The sequence below is a fragment of the Epinephelus lanceolatus genome, chromosome 23, assembly GCF_041903045.1.
Source record: "Epinephelus lanceolatus isolate andai-2023 chromosome 23, ASM4190304v1, whole genome shotgun sequence".
NCBI classification, from domain to species: domain Eukaryota; kingdom Metazoa; phylum Chordata; class Actinopteri; order Perciformes; family Serranidae; genus Epinephelus; species Epinephelus lanceolatus.
This window is the reverse complement of record NC_135756.1, coordinates 26,207,413-26,228,725: the sequence shown is the minus strand read 5'-3', so window position 1 is coordinate 26,228,725 and position 21,313 is coordinate 26,207,413. Positions and strand designations below refer to the sequence as shown.

Genomic DNA, 21,313 nt, shown 5'->3' with positions numbered 1-21,313 from the left:
CAGAATACCATTATGAGTTGAGTACTATTAATAGTGCAGTGTTCAGGGCTGAGGCATCACATGTAATTTGAAATTACAACAATATAGTGTCATTAAATATGAATGGAAATTCAGTTTTAAAGGGAGAAATCTGTGTTAAGTCAACAAATTTTGAGTTGAATTTTAATCCAAGGCATGATTCAAAAACAGACCAGACTGTAAGCTACATTAAAATCTAATAGCTTAATGTCTTTATTTATCAGTGTATGTGTGCAGCACTCAATTTAGGAGGTGAATTTCCTCACAATAAACACTGTCATGTTGTGAAGAGATCTGCTTGAAGATGAGCTGTGCTGCTGACCCAACATGTGTGTGTCTGTGTCATGTGCAGTGCTGAGTAGTTGGTCCTACCTGACGACAGAGGCATTGAGTATTTGTCCGAGTGGCGTCTGCGCATGGCTCCCATGCTGGGCACGTTCGCTCCTCCCAGTACTGACGGCACCTGGGGCATGGCGGCCATGGGTGTGATAGGTGCTGTGGGCGTGGTGGGGGTCTGAGGTAAGTTGGGGGGTGATGCCGAGGGCAAGTTCTTCGACATGGTGACGCTGGACACCAAGTTGAGCTGGGGCGGAGGAAGACAGATTGTGGGTGGAGAGCGGGGAAAGAGACAGATACGAGTAGCAGGGAGGGAGGGAGGGAGGGAGGGAGAGAGGAAGGCATTATTTTGTGGTTTCTCTGACAGAGCCGAGTGTCTGCTCTCCTCCTCTCTAACACAGCTGTGTTTCCACTAACAAGGCTCGTGGAGAGGAGCCAGCCCATCTCCACTAATTACAACCACCAAATTGTATCATAAGAATTCTAATTAGAGCACGCTGTTCAAGATTATCCAACGATCAGCCTCCGTGTTATCCCGGCCCCATCTCTCTTTATCTCTCTATTTATCACTCCCTCCCTCCCTTCCTGCCTCCCTCCTTCTCTATCTCCCCCACTACAACAACCCATAATCCTTTCACACTGAGGCAATGAGCTGGTAAAACCTTGTTTGCTGTCGGTCTGAACTGGGATACAGAGGTTATCTGACCCTGGTCCAGAACCCCAACCCAACTCATGACATTATCTTCCACTTTGAAAGGGTGGACTGAACTTTGTATTGTGGGCTTATAAAAGATACTGGCAGCAACTCCAAGTAAGAGTGGGCGAAATGGCCCAAATCTTCCATTATTATTATTTGTATTGGTAGTTTTACATCACAGTAACGGTAAATATATCACAATACAGTTATTGTTCTGTGAATTCACTGAAGAAATGGTTTAAAATAACCATGCTCTACTTCATCGCATTTGATTATTTTCTTCTTTTGTTTGCAACTTCCATACAAACAAAAAACTGCCCTATGTGAGACAACAATTCAGCCTGAAAACAGTGAAACTAAAATTATTTCAAAATGGGAGCTTTAAAGGAATGCTACACCCGCAACATGACCATCTGTATATTAATTACTCGTCCTGTGTTACCTTGAATTTGTGAAGAAAACTTTGTTTCTCTTGCGTGCCTCCACAGTGACGGGGAATCCAAAAAGGCGTACAATCTTCATGAACTGAAGTAAATGGGGGCAGCTTTTAATGACAGCCAAACTATATCAAATCATCCATTTACAAACACTTACACAACTCCTGCAGTACACATCACTACAAACAGTCTCCTGCACAGCCGAATAGTGTCCCTGGGCACATGTATGCATTTAAAGTCTGCTCAAGCGGAGCTCATACGCACATAAACGTCCATAACGTTTTGGCAAAACGCATGTGTTCAGAAGAACTGAGCATGCAGCTGTACAAATGAGACTTGTATTATACTGCACAAGTTGTGTAAAGGTTTGTAAATGGATGTTTTGATGTAGTTTTGCTGTCGTTAAATGCAGTCCCCAATGACGTCAATTCATGAAGAATATTAACCTTTTTTGGATTCTTCGTTCACCATGGAGGCATGCGTGAAAAACAATGTTTTCTTCACAAATTTAAGGTAACATGGTGAGTAACTGATGAACAAATGATTATTTTGCAGGTGGAGTATTCCTTTAAGGTTCCTGAGAACATGTCTGCCCAGATAAGTTACCTTGTGAGGCAGCAGCATTTGCAAAATCAGGCAAGAATGCAACCCTGGTTTGCTACGTAGTCCACCCCTAATAAAGCGCCTGTGGTGGAAACACTTTTGCCCAATCTCTACCGGTGGACACATTTCAGTCATCACACAGTATATACCATCATATCGCCAAACCCTAACTCCACTTCAGCCATGAGTCCTTCTACTTTAAGTGGAACCAGTAAATGTGCAGCGGAGAGTGATAAACAGTTAACTGCTTATTCATAGTAGAGTAATACTGATCAAACTGATAAAACATCATCAACAAAACAACTGGAAGTCACTATTACAGCTGCAGATGATTCCTCCTTGTATAACAAGTGGTAAAAGTTCTGTTCTTTCCCTAAGGCTGAGAAGACAAGTAGAAAAAACCCTGCGTGTACAGTTATGCTGACTCCAGACACACTCGCATTCACTCTGTCTTTGTCTCCTCCACTCCTTCAACATTAGGGACCAGAGAGTGCTCGTCATCTCTGGCACGAATGCCAACTGTGCTCGCTAATCGTCCGGCTTCTCCACCACTTTTGCGTTTGCTTCCCAAATCTCATGTGAGAGGCTCTAACCGACTGGAAAATTCCTAACTGACCTTTTAGTCTCTGCGCTAATTTAGTTGGAATGGTAATGACATCGTTACATATTCAAACCAAATTGCCTTAATTGTGAGTCTACAAGTGGAATGCATTCGGTGCGAGAGTTTGAATTAAAACCGACTTGAAAGAAGGGAGGGAATGTGGGGCCGAAGGCGCTGAGAGATGGAGGGGCGAGGGCTGAGGAGAAGGTATCGGCAGTCATTTGTGGTGTGTGTTGATAAATACGATAAAATGTCAAGTTTGAGAGACTCCGGTGGATGTAGGGGTTTTCAGATGATAATTATATGCCCACTTAGCTGTAATGAGCTGCTACAGTGATGGGCTGGGACAAGGGCTGGCTGCATGTACTGTACAGGCCTCTGCTGAGTGCAGAGATTGAGGATGAGAGTTGGGGGGGGGTTGTAGAAAGTATATACATGTCGATATCAGTGGGACTGATTGATACCACACAGTCAATTCATACATCATCTACCTAAAGCCTTATGAAGGACAACCCATAACACATACACACACTTGACCACTATTATTAATTCATTTCATGGAAGTATGTCATGTACAAATTAACTCAAAGTGGTTTTCTTCTTAACTGTGTTTGTGTAATGTGTTAATTCCCTGCATCCTGCTACATCCTGCACCCAAACCAGACACTGAGCTGTGAAATACCACCAGCCTTTCCCTCAACACACTCACACTGTACGGCAGGAAACACCAAAAAATATGCAAACTAAATTCAAAATAAATGCCTTTCATGTGTGTGTATGGGCATGTATATTTATAATGTTAAAACATAATTTCCTGTCCTTTTTTGCCGCCTCTTCACCTACAAGACACAGCAACAAGCGTGACATGTTTGCAGGCGTGCAATCCCGTTTTTTTTTTTCAAAATAGAATTGATTACAGTCAAACGGATGGAGGAGTGAGCACTTTGTCACCCCTCGCTCATCTGAATACACACCCAAGGTTGAGAGCAAGAGGGAGAAAGAGAGAAAGAGAGAGAGAGAGATCTTATTATTCAGAACTTGCAGCCTTGCTAACTTTGATTCTCATCCATCCATGACATGGCCAAAAGGTAGCATTTAATGAAGTGCAATTCAGAGAATAAATGGGGTCATATTGGAGACAGTGCACCGGTGTCTTGTATTCGTCTGGCACTGGTTCTTTCGTGGGCTTCGCTAATGAAAAAATAGGACTTACTTCCAGCCCTGATAGGCTAACATGGACTATTCATATTTATCAAATGTCTTGGCTGCTTCTATCCTGCTCCTGTGATTCTACTGAGTGTAAATCCAGGCTGCCATTTGAAATCCATCCATCAATCTACACACACATGCATGTTTGTTGCCTGCACAGAATCTTTATCTTATCTCCCCTTACAAAAAAAAAAAACAACAAAAAACGGGGGAGCCTGAAAACTGAGGACTTAACTGTTCGTTTAAGAATTCCGTCTGAATTGCCCCCACCATCAAATGCAATTAGCTGCTCTTTCATGTGTGCTTTATGTAATGCAATACTTCATTAGCATCATTCATTCATATTCAGGCATGGATTATAGGCTGCAAATTCTTTATTGGACAAGATGGAACCAAGCTGCTGGAGTTTTGAAGATTAAAAAAAAAAAAGCTACAGAGAGAGAGAAGGAAAGAGAGAGAGAGAGATTGAATAATAAAAAGGGAGTTTGATTCCTGATGGAATTATGGGATAATTATGCTATCTTGTGATTATCTACATTCTATGATGAGAGGTGATGAGGAAAATTATTCTATTGAAAGTAGGCACTTACTAAGCAGCAGGAACACACTAACAATATTTTGCTCTCAAATATTTCAAAACGTCCAAAACTGGGAAGAAATAATGTTTGCAAAAATGTATCATCGTAATATGAAATTGAAATGCTGGGTTGGGAGAAATGCATTTATAATCAATCAAAAAGTAAAAGGCGACAGAAAGAAAAACGCAGAATGACATCATTTTCCGTCTTCTATGACCCCTTTCACAATTTTGGGTTTTATATATTTTTTTTCTGTGACCAATTTCAGCAGCCCTGCGGGTATTTATGTCAACATCACACCATCTTCACCACTCAGCTGTAATTTTCAGGTGTTTGTTGTTAAAATGACATATCTTCTCCCCTCTCATTCCATGTTGGAGTGCTGCTGCGGCCACTGAGCCAAACAGTCATCAGCAGCCAACAGGTTGTTTTGGCTATTATATCTATCACAAAGAAATGACCCTGCATTTTAGCCAAGGACTCTGCCGCTCTGCCGTCTAATACACTTCCAAACTCTATTGTCCTCTCACGCCGCACAATACCTGATAAGGAGCAGATATAACTCGGTATTACAAATCCCATTCCCCCCTTTCATCTTCTGTCACTCACTCGGCACAACTGCCGGCTGGTTAAACTGTTTCATTTTCTGTGTGGGGGGCCTGTTTACGGTAGCAGGAGCAATATGCACTCACTGGTTTGGGAGATGACTTGGGTTCCGAGGGCCGCATGTGCAAGTGGGCCATCATCGCCTGAAGACGCTCACGTTCTTTAGAAAGCTGTTAAGAGAGGAGAAGAAGAGAGTACATTAGAGTAGATTAGAGGAGAGGAGTGCAAAAAAAGGAGACAAAGGGATGAGAATAAGGAATATGAGACATGAGATTGGAGTGGCAGAGTGAGAAGACAGACAGATAAAAAAAAGGTTTCATGTGAAGCGGGTGAGGAAAAGCTCTGCTAGTGATGTAAGGAGAATCAGAGCGGCTGGGGGGAAGGAGAGGGTGCAGACAGGTCAGGCAAAACAAATAGCATTTCATCTTTTTGTCAATAGCAAAATTTAGGTCAGCAAGACTCTGACAGTAACAAGCTAGTTGGGCCATAAATTAGGTGGTCCTGAGTGTCTGCTCAAAGTCCTGTGGACACTGTTAGGGGGATGGAGCGCAGCCAGCAGCTGCTGAGAGGTGAAGGGGTCTTCCAAACAGGGTGCCAGGCGGCCCCGCCTCCCTGGTCCAGTTAGTGGCCCCAGCCATCGCCTATCATCAATCTAATTCACAGGGAGTGACAGGGACTGGACCATGTGAAAGCCTCAACAACCCCCCCAACACACACACACCCTTAATATACACACATGAAGCAAACACACAGGGAAACAGACAAGCAAGTAGGCGTGCACACACACAGAGGTGCACTCATACACAGAGCTGGGCCTCATTACTAGTGACGGCTCCCGTGGAAAAAAAAAAAGAGAAAGAGAGGGATGGTGGGAGTGAAAGAGAAAGGGAGAAAAGAGAAGAGACAGGACAGACAACACAAGTGCACCACTGTAATTGGTCACACTGTAAAGAGCAAGCTTCAATAGCTTTGTGTTTCAATGAAAAACAAAACACAGAAAATGAAATAAATAACATAAATCCTGTTTTTAAAACATGCCAACAGAATTTATTTACTTTTAAGACCAGATGCCTAACAATTAGATACAAACTGTTTATCAGACCAGAAAATAACTAGGCGGGAGGAAATGCTTGGCTTCAAGCAGGCCTTAAGATTCTGGTAGAGAGCAAGGGCGAAGGGAGAGAACACTATGATGTACACTTTTGCTATCATATTCCTAATATTGTCACAGCATTGATCTCATTTTATTAACAATGACTTTACACCTGACCCAAAAGATGCCACTGTGCAGAGCACGCTGACCTGGTTTCAACTGGCAGACTGAAGATTTCCAGCTGGCACTTTGTTCGAGCCTACTTTAAAACATACGTATCTATTTGTTTCTAAAGGAAGATGGGCGCTTGTCGGCAGTGCTGAGTAATAATGTCGCTCAATCAGCGCTCTCATTATCTAGCCAGCATGACTTCTTAATAAGGTCACGCTCCACCTACTGAAAATAGTTCCCTCCTTTTGAGCTTTCTTCAGGTGCAAAGTGCAGTTAATTAACACAGCAGACCGGGAGAGATGCGCTCGCAATTAATTGGAAAGAAAAAGAGGAAGAAGAAAAAAAAAGAAAGAAAAAGAAAGCAGAGAAAATAAAGCACACGCTTAATTCAATTAAAACAGCCATAATGGCTTTCGTTGTAAGGCCTGAGGATTCCTTTGTTTAGTGGCTTTGTTGAATTCAGCAGGTCCTGCTTGTCTGGGAGTATTAAGCGGACCACAGTATGGCCTTTCTCTCACTCACGTAACTTTCAAAAAATTTTTGTTTTGACTGGATGTTAAGTAACTTGAATGAGAAATGAGTTACGGTAGAAGTTGACAATGGTGAAAATGTAACAATATATGAGGCTTTTTGTTCCAACTCTACACCGAGGAGAGTTTTCGCTCTTTCTTACTTGACAGGAAACTTACTTGTATTTCCAGCTGCTGTACGACTTGCATTTGGACTCTACACTGGGCTGTGCTCCGATCATCGAGGGCATGTTCGCTGTTTAAGTGCCTGGAGGTGGGAGGACACAGACAGACAGAGAGAGATGTTACTCACCATCTTTTACTACTATGAGACATGTCAAAGACAGCAGAAATCCTCATTTTCGCCATGATCAAAATTGTGGAGGATGATAATTACGGTATCAACTTCACCACTGTTTTGTTTTCATGATAATATTTCTATACTGGGACAATCATCTATAGGATACTGTTAGGCACCATTGTTCCGCTCTGAAATGAGGTAATTAGAAGTAACATGACGGTGTGTGGTGCCATGTTTAACATGACAATAGGCCCGCGCCAGTTTAGATGGCTAACTTCAGTGCCACCCTGAGCGCTGCTTTCTGCAGAGAATAAAAGATGCTAGCCCAGCAGAACGGCTTTGTCTCCTTCGTTTACCGAAAACAATACACACAATTTAACACCGGCAACATTTGACACACAAAAGCAGCTCTTCAACTGAAGGTGCATTATCCCGCTGCAGACATATTAAATGTATCTGGTGTGTTCGCCTCATTAGAAGAAAAAGGCAGCCAGACAGCCATAACAGTCAATGAGGGTTTTTGTCTTGATTGGATTTCGTCTGTAGGACACAAAAGAGTCTCGCCATTAAGATAGACCTTTATTCCTGGTAAAGCACACATATGCAGATACACACACACACACACACGCACGCACACAAATATGGGGCGAAAAGGGGTTTCTAAAGTGTTGTGATGCTGGGTAATGAGCCTCTATCTAAATGATCATTGGTGACAAACTCACAAAGCAAGCTTTGAGGAGGCATGCTTATGAAATGCCAGAGCTGCCACTTTATCTCCAGTAATTATAGGTTAGCTTGCAGACCCTTCAATGATCATTTACAGCGCTGCCTCCAGTGCATTAGAGGGAGTACAAAATATCTCTCTCTCTCTCTGTCTCTGGCTTTATCTAAGAACACACACACTCGCTTACATTATCATGAACTTGCACAAACACTGATTGGCACACACACACACACACACACACACACACACACGCACACACACACACACAGAAATGCACACTCCCCAACACATATTCCTCTATTCTCTTCCAAACCCCTCACTTCTTGTTTATCTGCAATGTGCAAAACAAGAACTCATTGAGCCGGCTTCTCTTGGCCTGCCAATCAAAAGCTGAATAGAACATTTGTAATCACAATAGCTCTGTACCTTTCAATTACACTGCGAGCATTTAAAAAACCATTCCATCTCATCCCTGCTTATACTTTTGTAACCATTTCAGGTCTAATGCTCGGGATATTTTTTTTTTCATTATAAATCAAGAATGAGGTAGCATTAGAGGAAGGAGGGGTGGGGAGTGGGATGGATGAGGGACAGCGGCGGCGAGGGGAGGGACGAACTGGTAGATTTCTCCAGCCCTGTGCCTAATTGCTGTTTCAGAATGCGCATGCAAAAAGGGGGCATTACATTAATCATTTAATCACGTCCCTCGCAGGATGAGGGAACTAATGTTGCAAATACCCTTTTCATTTCACTGCCCATAATGCTATCTTATGCACTTGATGTATGGCGTGTGTCATGAATTACAGCTGCTTCAAAAGCACAGAGCGGGCTGCTCGCTGTCCCTGAAGATACCTCATTACAAAAAAAAAACGAGAGAGAGGGGGGGAAAAATCTTTATTAAGTTTGCCTCTCATCGACAAGCAGCTTGTTTTTCTTGTATTTTGTCAATGTGTGTTTGTGCGTGTTTGTGCCAAGGCCTGTCAACAGGACTTGCTCTTCCTCTACACACACACACACGCCTTCTACCACTGGCCAGTTAGCAAGGTGATTACAGCTAGATTACTACATGCATTTATGAAATATTCAAATGGCAGCATGTCCTACTGTGCATTAATAATGCCACACAAAGACAAAAAGGAGGAGGAGGATGGGGGACACAGACGGGCAGACTGAAAACAATAATGAAAGAACACCTTATTTACTGAGATGTGGGCAAAAAAGTACTTTGTGGCTCTCTCTCTCCTCTTCTTTAATTACAAAAAACCCCTCTTACTAGCATCTCCTATTTTATCTCCCTCCAACCCTTCTTTCTTAAATTATTTCTATCTTTTATACTCATAAGAAAATTGTCATTACGCTGTAGCTCTGATCCTTGCTGCCTTTTGGTTGTTGTGATTCTAAACAAATCTAAATGACCTGTAGGTGAAAATGAACAACAATAGTAAAAGAAAAACAGAGTCAGAGTGACTCATCTTAACTGAAATCATTTAAACGTTGACGTGAAGGATACATGTCTCACTGTCAGGCCTGGCTCCTGTTTATGTTTACTGTTCATGCCTCATTTCAGAGGAGCATTGATTTCTGCCTTGAAGAGGGAATTACTCTTGTGATGAAGGCCATACGAGATCAGGGGAAGAAAGCATGGAAATGGAGATTGAGAGATGTGGCAAACGTGAAGAAATCAGAGCAAATAAAGAGACAAAGGGAGGGATAAGGAGAGGGTGAGGGGGGAGGGAGAGGTGAGACACAGACGTTGATAAAGATTTCTTTTTTTGTTTATTGGATGCTGCCGTTTCTCTCCTCTCCCTAACAAAACATCTCAAAGGTTTTGCCCCACAGCTGTGTATATGAATATGTATAGGCCATCAACGTCCACTAAGGGCCCAATAATAAATCTACTCAAGCCAGCATATATGGATGATACACTTCTGCTAATTGTGTGTGTGTATTATCAGGGGCTACATAGGCCCAGCAGAGAGCGGCAAGTTAGGCCCACTAATGTGCACGTGACACACAAACACACACCAATATTAAATTAAGTCAGACTAATGTACACACACATATACAAAGAAAGCACCTAGTGGAATGCATAAACAAGTGCATATACACAAGCATGCAAACACACACACGCACACACACACTCTCCCCATGGTGGTGGTGCATAAGTAATGCCCTCCGTTTTAAAGGTCTTGTCACACTGCAGCAGACATGTGGAGGGGTAGAGGGGAGCTCAGCTATCCAGGGGCCAGGGGCCTGCCTGCCTCCACAGTGTGTGTATGTGTGTGTGTACATTATATAGAGACGAAGACACTTGGCTGCTGCCTTGTGGGTTTAATTAGCAGTGGGTTACAGACACCAGCGTTCACGTTGGCGGCTGAGCTTGCCATTTTAACATGGAGCCTGCCTTCCTGCCAGTAATAAGGAGAGCAGATGGGTGACAGAGAGTGGAAGAGTTAAGTGTGTGTGTGTGTGTGTGTGTGAGCAAGTATCTGTTTATGTGTAGATAAGACTGTATCTTATCGAGGTGGGAGGATATTGATATTTGAGGTGAAAGGGCAAAGTTGGGGGGACGAGACATGAGAAGAAACATCACACTGGATATAATATAATCATGTTTGTTTGTTCTTCTTTAAAGCTTGAAATCAGGAATGATTTAAAGGGATAGTTCAGATTTTTTGAAGTGGGGCTGTATGAGGTACTTATCCATAGAAAGTAAATTACATACAGTAGATGTCACTTGGCACGCCCCCAGTTTAGAGAAGCAGGCTGGAGTCCGATATGGAAGCTAAGCAATCTAATTCTGCGGACGAGTCAGCAACAAAATATTTTTTAGCCACCTAAAAAGGCCCACCTAAAAAAAATCAATATCAGTTTGAGTGTACGCTGTATTGAGAGCGTTTTCACTGCTTTACCTTAATGTCAAACAATAATTTCCGTCTGGAAATCAAAGCTGTTATATCGCTCTCTTGAAAGCCAAACTCCATTGAGAAAAACAGCAATTTAACATTGCTGAACACAGGAGCTGCTGGTCTACCACTGCCTCATTCAGTGACTTTGTATGTATTGCTCTGTGACTCAAGCATTTTCAAGGGTCAGTTCGGGTTCACCAAAGTCACACTATAACACAAACTAACTAACTGATCAAAGCAGCGGTGGACCAGCAGCTCCTGTGTTCAGTGAGCTAAAATAACATTTTTTCTCAATGGAGTCTGGCAGCTTTGATGAGAGCATAAATGGGGAACTGAAGCTGCTAATGGCTTCCCCGTCGAAACAGGCTGTCTGATGGAAAGGTGAAGTGGTAAAAATACTCTTAATATAGCGTACATTTAAAGTGATATTGATGTTTTTCGGTGGACTTTTTTTAGGTGGCTAAAATATATTTTGTTGCTGACCCCTACCCCCAGAAGTACATTGCTTAGCTTATGTGGTGGTACTCCTGCCTGCTTCTCCAAACTGGGGGCTGTGCTAGCTGACATTTACTACGGATAACAAACTGATTATGGATAAGCACTTCATACAATCCCACTTCAAAAAATCCATAATATCCCTTTAAATCAATAACTGAAGTGGTCTATACAAGAACTGCACAAAGTAAGTAGGAGGTTTTGTACAGGCATGGCTTTGAACAAGTATGCAAATGATTCATATGAAGTGGTGAAATGTTAAAGCATTAATTGCACTGTCTATTTTTCATGTCTACCATAAAGGCTCCCCACAAAAATAGCTGCAGCATATGCACTAATAGCATTTATGTTTCACTGTCTCTCTTTTTCATGTAACTAACACAAATACACACACACACAAGCCCCAACACCCACCACTCAAGAAACATTCCCAAGCAATATTATTTCATTTTGAACTTCAGAGAGCTAATTCAGGGTGCCAGCCACCTCGCGGCTACCTTTTCCAGGTGAGAACACTTAAAAGCGCACTGAAGAGCTATTAAATGCTGATCTTGACAAGTTTCTTCATGCAACAAAACAATAGATGACTAAACGTGTCACCGCCGCTGAGCTGAGCTCCTACAGCGAGCTACGAGACGCCAGCTTGACTTGGGTACCCCCCCCACCCCCAAACCCCCCTCCTACCCCACCTCCCCGCACACGTAACCCACTCCCAACTACCAACATCTAAACTGTCATCTAAATCTGACACCCGCTTTATGTAACCCCGTTTAAACTGTGCCTGCGTGTGTGTGTGTACGTGCGCGCAGTGTGTGTGTGTGTGTGTGTGTGTGTGTGTAGCCGACTGGCATCTCCGGAAACATTAAAGAACTCCCTCTGACACCGACAATCACTGCTCCAAGGCACGCCACCGAGCAGCCATCTTTGTTCTGATGACGAGTCTGCCTTCTTTGTTGGTGCCTGTTTTTATGTGCTGGCTGGGTTACAGTATAGAGCCAGCCTCTGACTTGCAGGGATGTGTGTGTCGGTGTGTGTGTGTGTGTGTGTGTGTGTGTGTGTGTGTGTGTGTTGGGGGGTTAGGACGAGGGGGGGAGCTGAACCAAGACACTGTTCTGTTTTGTAGCAGCCAATGTTCTGGCAAGTGTTCTTACAAATACCGTCTGCCAACCTGTGCTCTCGCTTTAAAGTTTGAAATCTACCTGTTTTCTCTCCGCCTGTCTTTCTCGCTCTCTCAGTTTGTCTTTACAACCATGCATCCTTTTGCATTGGCTTACCAGCTTACCGGATTCACAGGCACATCGCTTTATGCGGTGCATCTCTGCCCCTCGCCTAAATAACTCAGCTAAGCTACCTAGACACAGTATCCTTAGAGCACACAGACTTAGGTTTTGTTTGCGTGTGAAGCGAGCGTGTAGTGCAGAGGGATAGACTGATGTCTTCTTTAAGTAAGTGTACTGAGGTGACAGGACAAGATATCAGGAAACCTGCTAATCTGACACACGCTTGCCTTCTCACACACACATTTGTTCCCAAGCTGCAAGGCAAACTCTTCCACCTGGACTTGTGCACATGTAGTCCAGCTTGGACAAGGCGTCGCACACAGCAAACTGGCTTTCCATAAGCGTGGCTTTCAGAATTATACTACATGATGCCTTTGGATGTGCTGTGTCCTCTGTAGAAAACTGATATTGACATTGACATGTATGTGGCACATTTTCCACAGGGGATAAGCAAACACACTTGTCAGGCAATAGTTGGAACACATATTCACCTCTGATTCATTTAAATCCATCGCCGTCAATTATGGCTCCTTTGAGTGTATTGTATGCGTTGATAGAGTGTGAAAATGCAGCTTAATGTCATGTCTGGCTGCGTCTTTCAAAGACTGGTAAACACTATTTTTATTAGAGTCATTTCATTCCACAGATACACCTTTTAGCTTTAATTCACAAGCTGCTGTAGAATTAGCAAAGAAAAGCCTGACCTAAATCCTACAGCGGCTCCCCCATGGGTGGACTCGTTTCTTGTATCAGTACATTTTTTAGCTTTCTGCAACTTATTACAGTCTCTACTGTAGAGAAATGCATAATTTGGAAAATACGCTGGAACAATGTCCTGATTTCAATAGTTTATGCGAATTCACATGGACATTTACAGCCCGTGAAAAACACTCGCCAGATCGTTATTTCACAGTTAATTACAAATCTAATTAGAATATTCAAATTAAAGCTTTCCCTTTCTTTTCTTCTCTGTGTGAGAGCAGGGAGCCAGGGAAAGAGTGATAGTGAGAGTGAGAGAGGGAGAGAGAGAGGCTCTCAGTGAGTGGCAATGTGATAACCTGTAATCGGCAGTGCTGCAAACACCTTCTTCCTTTGATGTCCCCCCACTAACATCCTGGCAACAAAGCCGGCCAATTACAAATGAGCTAATTAACTAAATTGTTGATGGAGCATGAAGAGTTAATTCGCTCTGGCGCCTGCACCATGACAACAGTGAATGGGGGCCTTTGTTGTGGAGGTAAGTGTGCGGCCGTGCGAGTTGCCATTAGCTTTTTGACGCTTTTTCACAAACCTATCAGGCCCTTCCACGCCAGGAAGGAGATTTGTTATGGATCAGAGTTGGTTTGAATCCTGGGCTGCCAGAGCTGAACCCTGTCAACTGGCTGTCTGGGAGGTCAAAATGCGCTCTTTGAAAGGCAGTGATGTTTTCTTTGTTAGGCCCCTCTGTACCCGCAGAAAGGGAGAGGACTTTTTGTGTGCTTCACAATAAAATAGATATTAGCTTCTTGTACAGACACACAAAATCCCACATGGTGTTAACAGGGAGAGGTGAGTGAGACATCTATGTCACGGCAGTGTGCTCTTACTTCAAAAACTGTCCAAAGTCCTCGCAGATGTTCTCGCAGCCGGGCCACTTACACACGCCGTGACCGTACAGGGGGTGGGTCCCTCCGCTTTCTTCATGTAGTGAACTGAAGGAGAAAAAAAAGAGAAAATAAGCAAACAAGACAGCAAAAATGAGGGAGGAGGGAGTAAGAAGGGAAGGGTAGCCTCGAGTTCATATCAGAATCTGCAGAGGCTTGAGGTTTGTGTATGTCAGGTTATAATCAGTAAGAAAGGGGTCAAAACAGGTCAGTTCAGTTGAACTGTCCAAATACCAACTATAGGGAGGAGAGGCAGAGTGAAAGAAATCCAGAAATCATGACCTGGTTACTCAAGATAATCCACAGACCTTGTTGAGCGCAGTGTCATGTAGGAACTAGTTTTTCTCTGCTGAACTGCATCTGCCAACCGAATCACTGTGCAGAAGGAAGTGTGCATCTACTCATGGATGAGAGACTCATGCTCTTGACAGTGCGAGATGTAAACACAAGTGATGTCCTCCTCAGTTTCACTGTAAAGTTAGCTAGCTTAGTGGTGCAAGGTGAGCTAGCAGCAGATGCACACTTCCTTCTGTGCAGTGATACAGTTGGTGGGTGTAGTTTGGTAGAGAGAAAGTAGTTCCTTCATGAAACTGCTCACAACAAGGTCTGTGAATTATCTTGAGTAACCAGGTTATGATTTCTGGAAAGAGACATTGCTGTTGAGTTTTTCAAATGTACTTTTTTGGTGCTTTGAGCACCACAAGCCAAGTTCCATCTAGTTCCATTATATTAAAGAGAAGGCAGACATCTCTACAACTGATAGCTCCAATACTTGGCAACTCACACCAAAACAATCTAGACTGATAAAAAGCACTACAGTTAAGAGAAAAAAATATGTTTTTGATTTTGGGCTGAACTATCCCTTTAAGTAAGAGTCAGCGTAGACTAATGTGTGAGCAAACATCCCCAGTGGAAATCTAGAGTGAGCTGTAGCTTTGCCTCCACCACAGCCACCATCCCATCTTGTAAAGCCATTATGGGGAGGAGGGGTGGACGCTTTCAAGTAAACATTAAAAATCCAGACAGCCATATAATTTTCATCAGGAGATTAATACTCTGTGTAACTTATGTTCTTTGAGGACAATGGGGGCAGGGGTGCTCTGGCGTTTTTCAAATGGCACCCAAATAAGTTACGACCCTGCCTAGACAGCACATCCTATTAAAGATGACAGTTTAACCTTTAGGCTTGGCACTGGTGTGTGCATCTGTCTGTGTGCAAAAATGCGAACAGGAGTGCGTTGCGTACAGAGTATGTGTGTGTTTGTCTGCTTATAGGTTATGCCTGAGCATGTATGTGTGTGGTCGATGGCTATGTGCATGCATGCCTGTGTGTGGCCCGTGAATATTGTGCATGTATGTGTGTGTGTTAGTGCTGGCAGAGCTCACACTGTGTTTTACAGAGGGGCTTTCCCCACATCGATCCATGGCATGTTAGTAAGCAGTGCTCCTGACAATACTCCTTGTTCGATCATTATGAGACACCACACACCCCTCGGGACACAGGCAGATAAAACGTCTTTTTTTCTCCCCCCCTTCTTCCTTCTCTTCTCATTCCCTCCCTACCTCTCTCTTTCTCTCTGTCTTCCTTCTAAAGGTATCTTTTTCAAGCCTCCTTTTAGTGGTACTGGAGAGATAGCATCTACTTTAAACCAATTACACAGCACTTCCACCTCCAGTGTGAGTCTCTACCAAGCATCCACACACACATACACACACCGCTATCCTAAGTCCTTATTATAATATCGCCCAAGAAAAGCCTTTGAATAATGCATGGGCCAGATAGGCAGATATGTGAACAGTCAGTGTTTTGGTGCTGGGTGCATTTATAAAAGACGCCATCACAAGGATAAACATCCTGGAAACGCCACTCAAGGCATCACGTATTCTGTTTACATGACAAGCAAGCAAAGAAGGTAATTTTCAAAAGAGGAAAAAAAAGAGAGAAAGCACTAAATACTTAATGTACAAGGAGGTTACCTTGTCTTGCCTGCCAGAGAGGCTTGTTGTAAGTGCGTCTGCCTGCATGGCTTCCTCTCCCTGCTTTTGATATCTGTGTGCAAGCTAAGTGCGTTCAATGGCACACGCGGTCCCCTGGGAGAACAGGCTCTTTTTTTCCCCTTTTTTTTGTTGTTGAATATTACCAAGACGCTAATAAACTATTGAACAAATAAACAAAACATCATGTTTTCCCTCTTGTAACGATGCTGGTATTTTAAACGAGGACAAACACTGTGGATTGGAGTGCACAGTTCTGATGTGTTCCTGCGTTGAATCGTGGCACAAAAACAACAAGCTTGTGTGACGGGTAGCAAACTGTAAACTTTTCATCTTCTTCTCTGCCTTTTTTTTCCCTTGGCGCTGCATCAGAAAAAGCTGGGTGGATCTGACAGTTCAGTTGTTTTACCTCTCTCGCTCCCTTTCCCGTTCCCGTTCCCTCTCTCTTCTGTGGTTGAGGGCGGGGGACTGTCCGTTGGCGATGGAATGGTGAGGGATGGGCGGCGACGCTTTGGCGGGATTGGAGGAGGAGGTAGTTGAGGAAGAGTTGTTGGTGGAGAGGTCGAGACCGCCGCCACCCCCGCCGGTTCCAGTGCCGCTGTTGCTGTGTTTGATGCCGTTGTCCTCCATGCCATGACTGCCGCCTCCGGTCACGTCCTTCCACAACTGCTGGAGCTCGGCGGGGCTCAGGCCAGCTAGAGAAATCAAGACAGAGAAATGTAAACTCTAGTATCAGCTGTGAGACAAAAGCTGAAGCCTTAACTCTGCAAACTTTTTGCAACAGCCATAAAAGTTGTATAAAGCTGCATGACTCAAGGCCTTGCCCTCAGTGAGACTATCATCCTGCACTGCTTCACTGCAGACCTCAATCTGAACTCACGCTGTACTGCTCAATACAATGAAGTGTACTCTTCCTCTTTTGTTCCCAGTTAGGTTTAACCTGTTATCAGTTCACTCATCTAGTCCTCAGTCTCAAACATTTGTATGTTTTCAATGAGGACAAACTATAAAACTCTGATTACAGTGAATGTGTGCGTGTTCCCTCTGAGATAAACAAGCTTTGTCCACTGCTTGTTTTCATCTTGCCAACCAATTAGGCAATATTCACTACTTTGATTTCGCTATAAACATCTCCCTGCCTGTTGTTTTCTGTCTGCGCCATTTTGGTGATAAACAACAAACATAGGTGTTTACTTGGCTCGGGAGAAGAAAATGGAGCCTGCTCTCCTCTACCTCTTTCTCTCTCTGTCCTTTTATTCTTCTGTTTCTCTGCTCCCTGGCTCTCAGTGAAGGCAGTAAACAACAACAACAACAACAACGACCGAGGAAAGAAGGAGGGGGCCGGGGGGAGCGGGGGAATAGAAACAGAGATAGAAAAAACAACAAACATAGGCAGAGCAGAGCTGAGAGAGAAACAGAGGTAGACAAAGAGAGCCACAATAAGACAAGGAGAGAGAGAGAGAGAAAGGAAGAATGGAAGACTAAACAAAACGATCATGTGGAGAGTTAGGGACAAAGTGGATGGCGGAAGAGCATACCAATGAGGGGAAGGCAGACAGACAGACATACTTAAGAGATAACGCAGGGGGTTCACAGGTGCATACCAATGAGAGAAACAAACAAAAAAAAAAAAAACAGGCAGGATGGAAAGACAGAAGAGGAGTGGGACAGACAGCCTTGGAGATGGAAGGCACAATGACAGTGACAAAAGCAGACACTTAACACCTGCAAACAAAACACACAGGAAGCATGTGACCCACCACTGTTGCAAGTCACGTGCTTTAAGATTAACACGACTACATTCCCCTTCCTCCCTCTTCCTCCCCACTCCCTCTCCTCGCTTCCCCTCCTCTGGCCCTCCTCTTCCTCTTACCTGGCGGGGGCAGGGTTTGTCCGGGCAGGGCGGCTTGGCCGGGAGCGGGCCCGGGCAGCGAGAGCAGGCCCTGCCGCTGCATGTTGAGCAGGTGCTGCTGCTGCTGGAGCTGCTGCATCTGCAGGAGCTGCTGCTGGAAGACAAGCTGCTGGGCGGCCAGCTGCTGCTGCTGCTGCTGCTGCTGTTGCTATAGAGAGGAGGAGGAGGAAGAGAGGAGCAAGAGAGGAGTGGAGAGGAGAGGAGGGGAGGGAAAATTACAGACGAATTAACAACTGAGAGAGTGGGAGAGGAGAGAGGAGACGGAGCCGTGTTTTTGCTGTGTGTGGAGAGTCTGCACTCACTCGCCTCTGCCGTGACCTTAGCTATACCTCTCTGCCTGTTCTTCTGTGTCTCTGCACGCTCTCGCTCTCTGCCTGTGCTCACTTAGTCTTCCCTCCTGTTTTTTTTTGGGCTGTACCACAGTGTTGTTGCCTTCTCTTCTTTGTGTGTGTTCACATCTGTGAGCACACACACACACACACACACACACACACACACACACACACACACAAACAAGACACAAAGCTGTGTTGATATACCAGCTCTCAAGCCCGTCAGTGTATGTGCCTTTTGATTGTGTATGATACTAAGCCTCGGGTATAATCCCCCCCCATCCCACACACCCCCCCTTCGACCAGCCCTGATAGTTAATTGTCTCGCCTTCACTGATGGTCTGTTACAGCTTATGTGGCCAGAGGGAGCTGGCAGAATGAGAGATTTACAGCATCACACGCGTGTGGATGCATAGACACAAGTGCAAACACACACATATGCACGCACATGCACACGCCCCCCTCCTTCCACCCCCACTCTCTGCTCTCCTCGCTGCCTCACAGAGTTGTTTATCGCTGGGCCAGACAGGCAATTGCGTAAGCCCTGTGCAAAACAACAACAAAAACAACAACAAAATGGAAAACATCAAACTCAGTCGCCATAGCAAAACAAGTCAGAGAGGGAGCCAGTTTTCCGGAGAGACAAAAGCTTTGAATCTGAAAACTCAGGTAATAATTGGCTAGAAGTGCACACTGTTAGATTTGATGGAATATATTCAGTCTTTCTAGTCTAGTCTAGTCACGTGTTTTTGTGTGTTTATATCATGGTGGACCTGGAAAAGCATGGAGGTGGAGGTGGAGGTACGGGGGAGGAGGGGAGCAAAACTTGTGATGCGCTCACTGGAAAACAGGCTGCATAATGGAGTGATGGAGAAAAGGAGTTTGCCCCCCCCCCCCCGCCTCGAGAGAAATAAGGGAGCAATTTCTATTCCATATTTGATGGCAGGGTCCCCTGAAAAACTCTATTCACAAATCCAAACAGAAACAAAGCCGCGGGGAGGTCAGCCCTACTTCCTGTAGGGGCAGCATAATGGGCTGCTTGAGGAGACACTGAGAGGTGCAACACGCAGAGAGAGACACACACAGAAAGACATTGTGTTTATGTGACACCTTTTTTCTGATCAATTTAGCTGCTTCAACACGTACAGTACTGCCTGGATGTGGCCCTGGACTGCCTCTCAGGGTTCGGCGCCGTGTGACGCTCCCAACAACACAAATGTGGCCGAGGCTGTCACGCTCATCTCCTCCTCACTGATAGCCAGAAAGAACGATGTCTGTCGACCGGCTGCCTGTCACCATGATTTATGAGCGTCGTACGCTGTAACTTTAGAGGCGGTGCATGTGTTTGTGCGTGTTTGTACGCCTGCGGAAACAGTTCATTAACGAGTTGGACGCAGGACCCCTTTGTCTCCGGTCTCCTTTCTATAAATCAGTGAGTGTGTGAGTATGTGTGAGTGCATAGTGTGTGCGAACATCACTTGAAACAGTTCATTAGTGGTGTGTGTGTTTGTGAGTTTGTCTACTCGGTAATAACAAATTAACAAGTTGATTTTGTTCAATTACAAAACAAGGAATGTGTCATCTGAAGTGAACACCAAAGGAAGTGTTTGCTCATGGCTGACAAAATGAGAATGGATTCACAGACTTCGAGTCAAACATTACAATCAAATATTCCCATGTTTCTAACTATATAAGACGGTGGTTCTCAACCTTTTTGCGTCAAGGACCCCTACACTGATACATATTGGGTCACGGACCCCCATTTGATAAGATTTGGCTGCAGGGACCTCCATTTGACAAAATTTTGGTTGTTAGATATGACAGATGACCAGAAGTTCATAGTTTAGTATAGAGATAACTGTCGAGGAAGTGAAACCTATGATCAGAATAGTTACTCGTATGAAACCTAGAGCCCTGATGCACCAAGCTGATGGTCAGCCGCCAGTCAATGTTGGGCTGTTGGTGAGCGTCTGTAGCCATAGTTTTTGCGGTGTGTCCTGCACCATTGGCACTAGTCGGCCCTTGTTGGCCTTTTTTTTCATCTGATTCAGCATGTTTAGCAAAATCAGGTTGTGCTGTTGCCGCGCTAACTGGCTAACCAGCGTCTTAAACCGGTCTTCTGGTGTCCCTTTTGGAATGATGAATACAAACTACCGCCACTTGCTGCCATGGAGAGTTATTTCCTCTTGCACAGGTGCAGAATGTACATGCTAGTCGGCCATTAGCTGTAGTCCATATTCAGGTGCAACTTTTTGACTGAGACACAGGCAATGCAACAGTTTGCCTTTGTCGCCACTTGATCTTTGATGTCAGTTTGGTGAGTTTGGGCCTTTACTCACATTGGGCTCACTTCTACAGTGAATCCCTGGTTGAAAACCTCTAATCCAAGAGTTTTAGTGTCCTTTTTTAATCACAAAAATCATCAGTGTCAATAAGTGAGCATGTGTGTATGTGGTGAACCTACCTCTTTAGCCTGCTTGCCAGGGTGCTGCTGCTGGAGAAGCTGCAGATGAAGCTGCTCCTGTTGTTTCTTATAAAACTCCTGCAGGTGTTGCTGTGTGCACACACAACACACACAACACACACACACACACACACACACACACACACACACACACACAGAATGAGAATGAGTAAATCCATATTTGCCTAAGTACAAATCTCTAAACTGTATCATATACAGTCATAGAAACAATAACATTAAATGAATCATAGACGATGTCATATTTATATGTATACAGTATGACCCTAAATAATGCTGTGGTATTTATAAGGAACGAAACAGCACTGCTCCCAAATTTATAATGATTTATTGTAAATGTTTTCCATCATAAAACTCAGACTGTATGCCATTGTGGGGATAT

General features: G+C 44.2%; 1 protein-coding gene across 10 annotated transcripts in view; it reads right to left on the bottom strand.

Moving 5' to 3' along the window:
- The window catches only part of foxp2 (forkhead box P2), a 117,876-nt gene that overhangs the window by 15,085 nt on the left and 81,478 nt on the right, over positions 1–21,313 (bottom strand). For 6 of the 10 annotated variants that reach the window (XM_033614567.2, XM_033614572.2, XM_078164934.1 and 3 more), the window contains 7 exons: positions 20,914–21,003; positions 18,079–18,265; positions 16,615–16,900; positions 14,154–14,258; positions 7,039–7,126; positions 5,172–5,255; positions 391–601 (listed from right to left, as the gene is read on the bottom strand). In XM_033614567.2, the coding sequence (XP_033470458.1) occupies positions 391–601; positions 5,172–5,255; positions 7,039–7,126; positions 14,154–14,258; positions 16,615–16,900; positions 18,079–18,265; positions 20,914–21,003 (1,051 nt within the window). The remainder of the gene's footprint in view (positions 1–390; positions 602–5,171; positions 5,256–7,038; positions 7,127–14,153; positions 14,259–16,614; positions 16,901–18,078; positions 18,266–20,913; positions 21,004–21,313) is intronic. The other 4 variants (XM_078164932.1, XM_078164933.1, XM_033614571.2 and 1 more) reach the window with 2 other exon arrangements.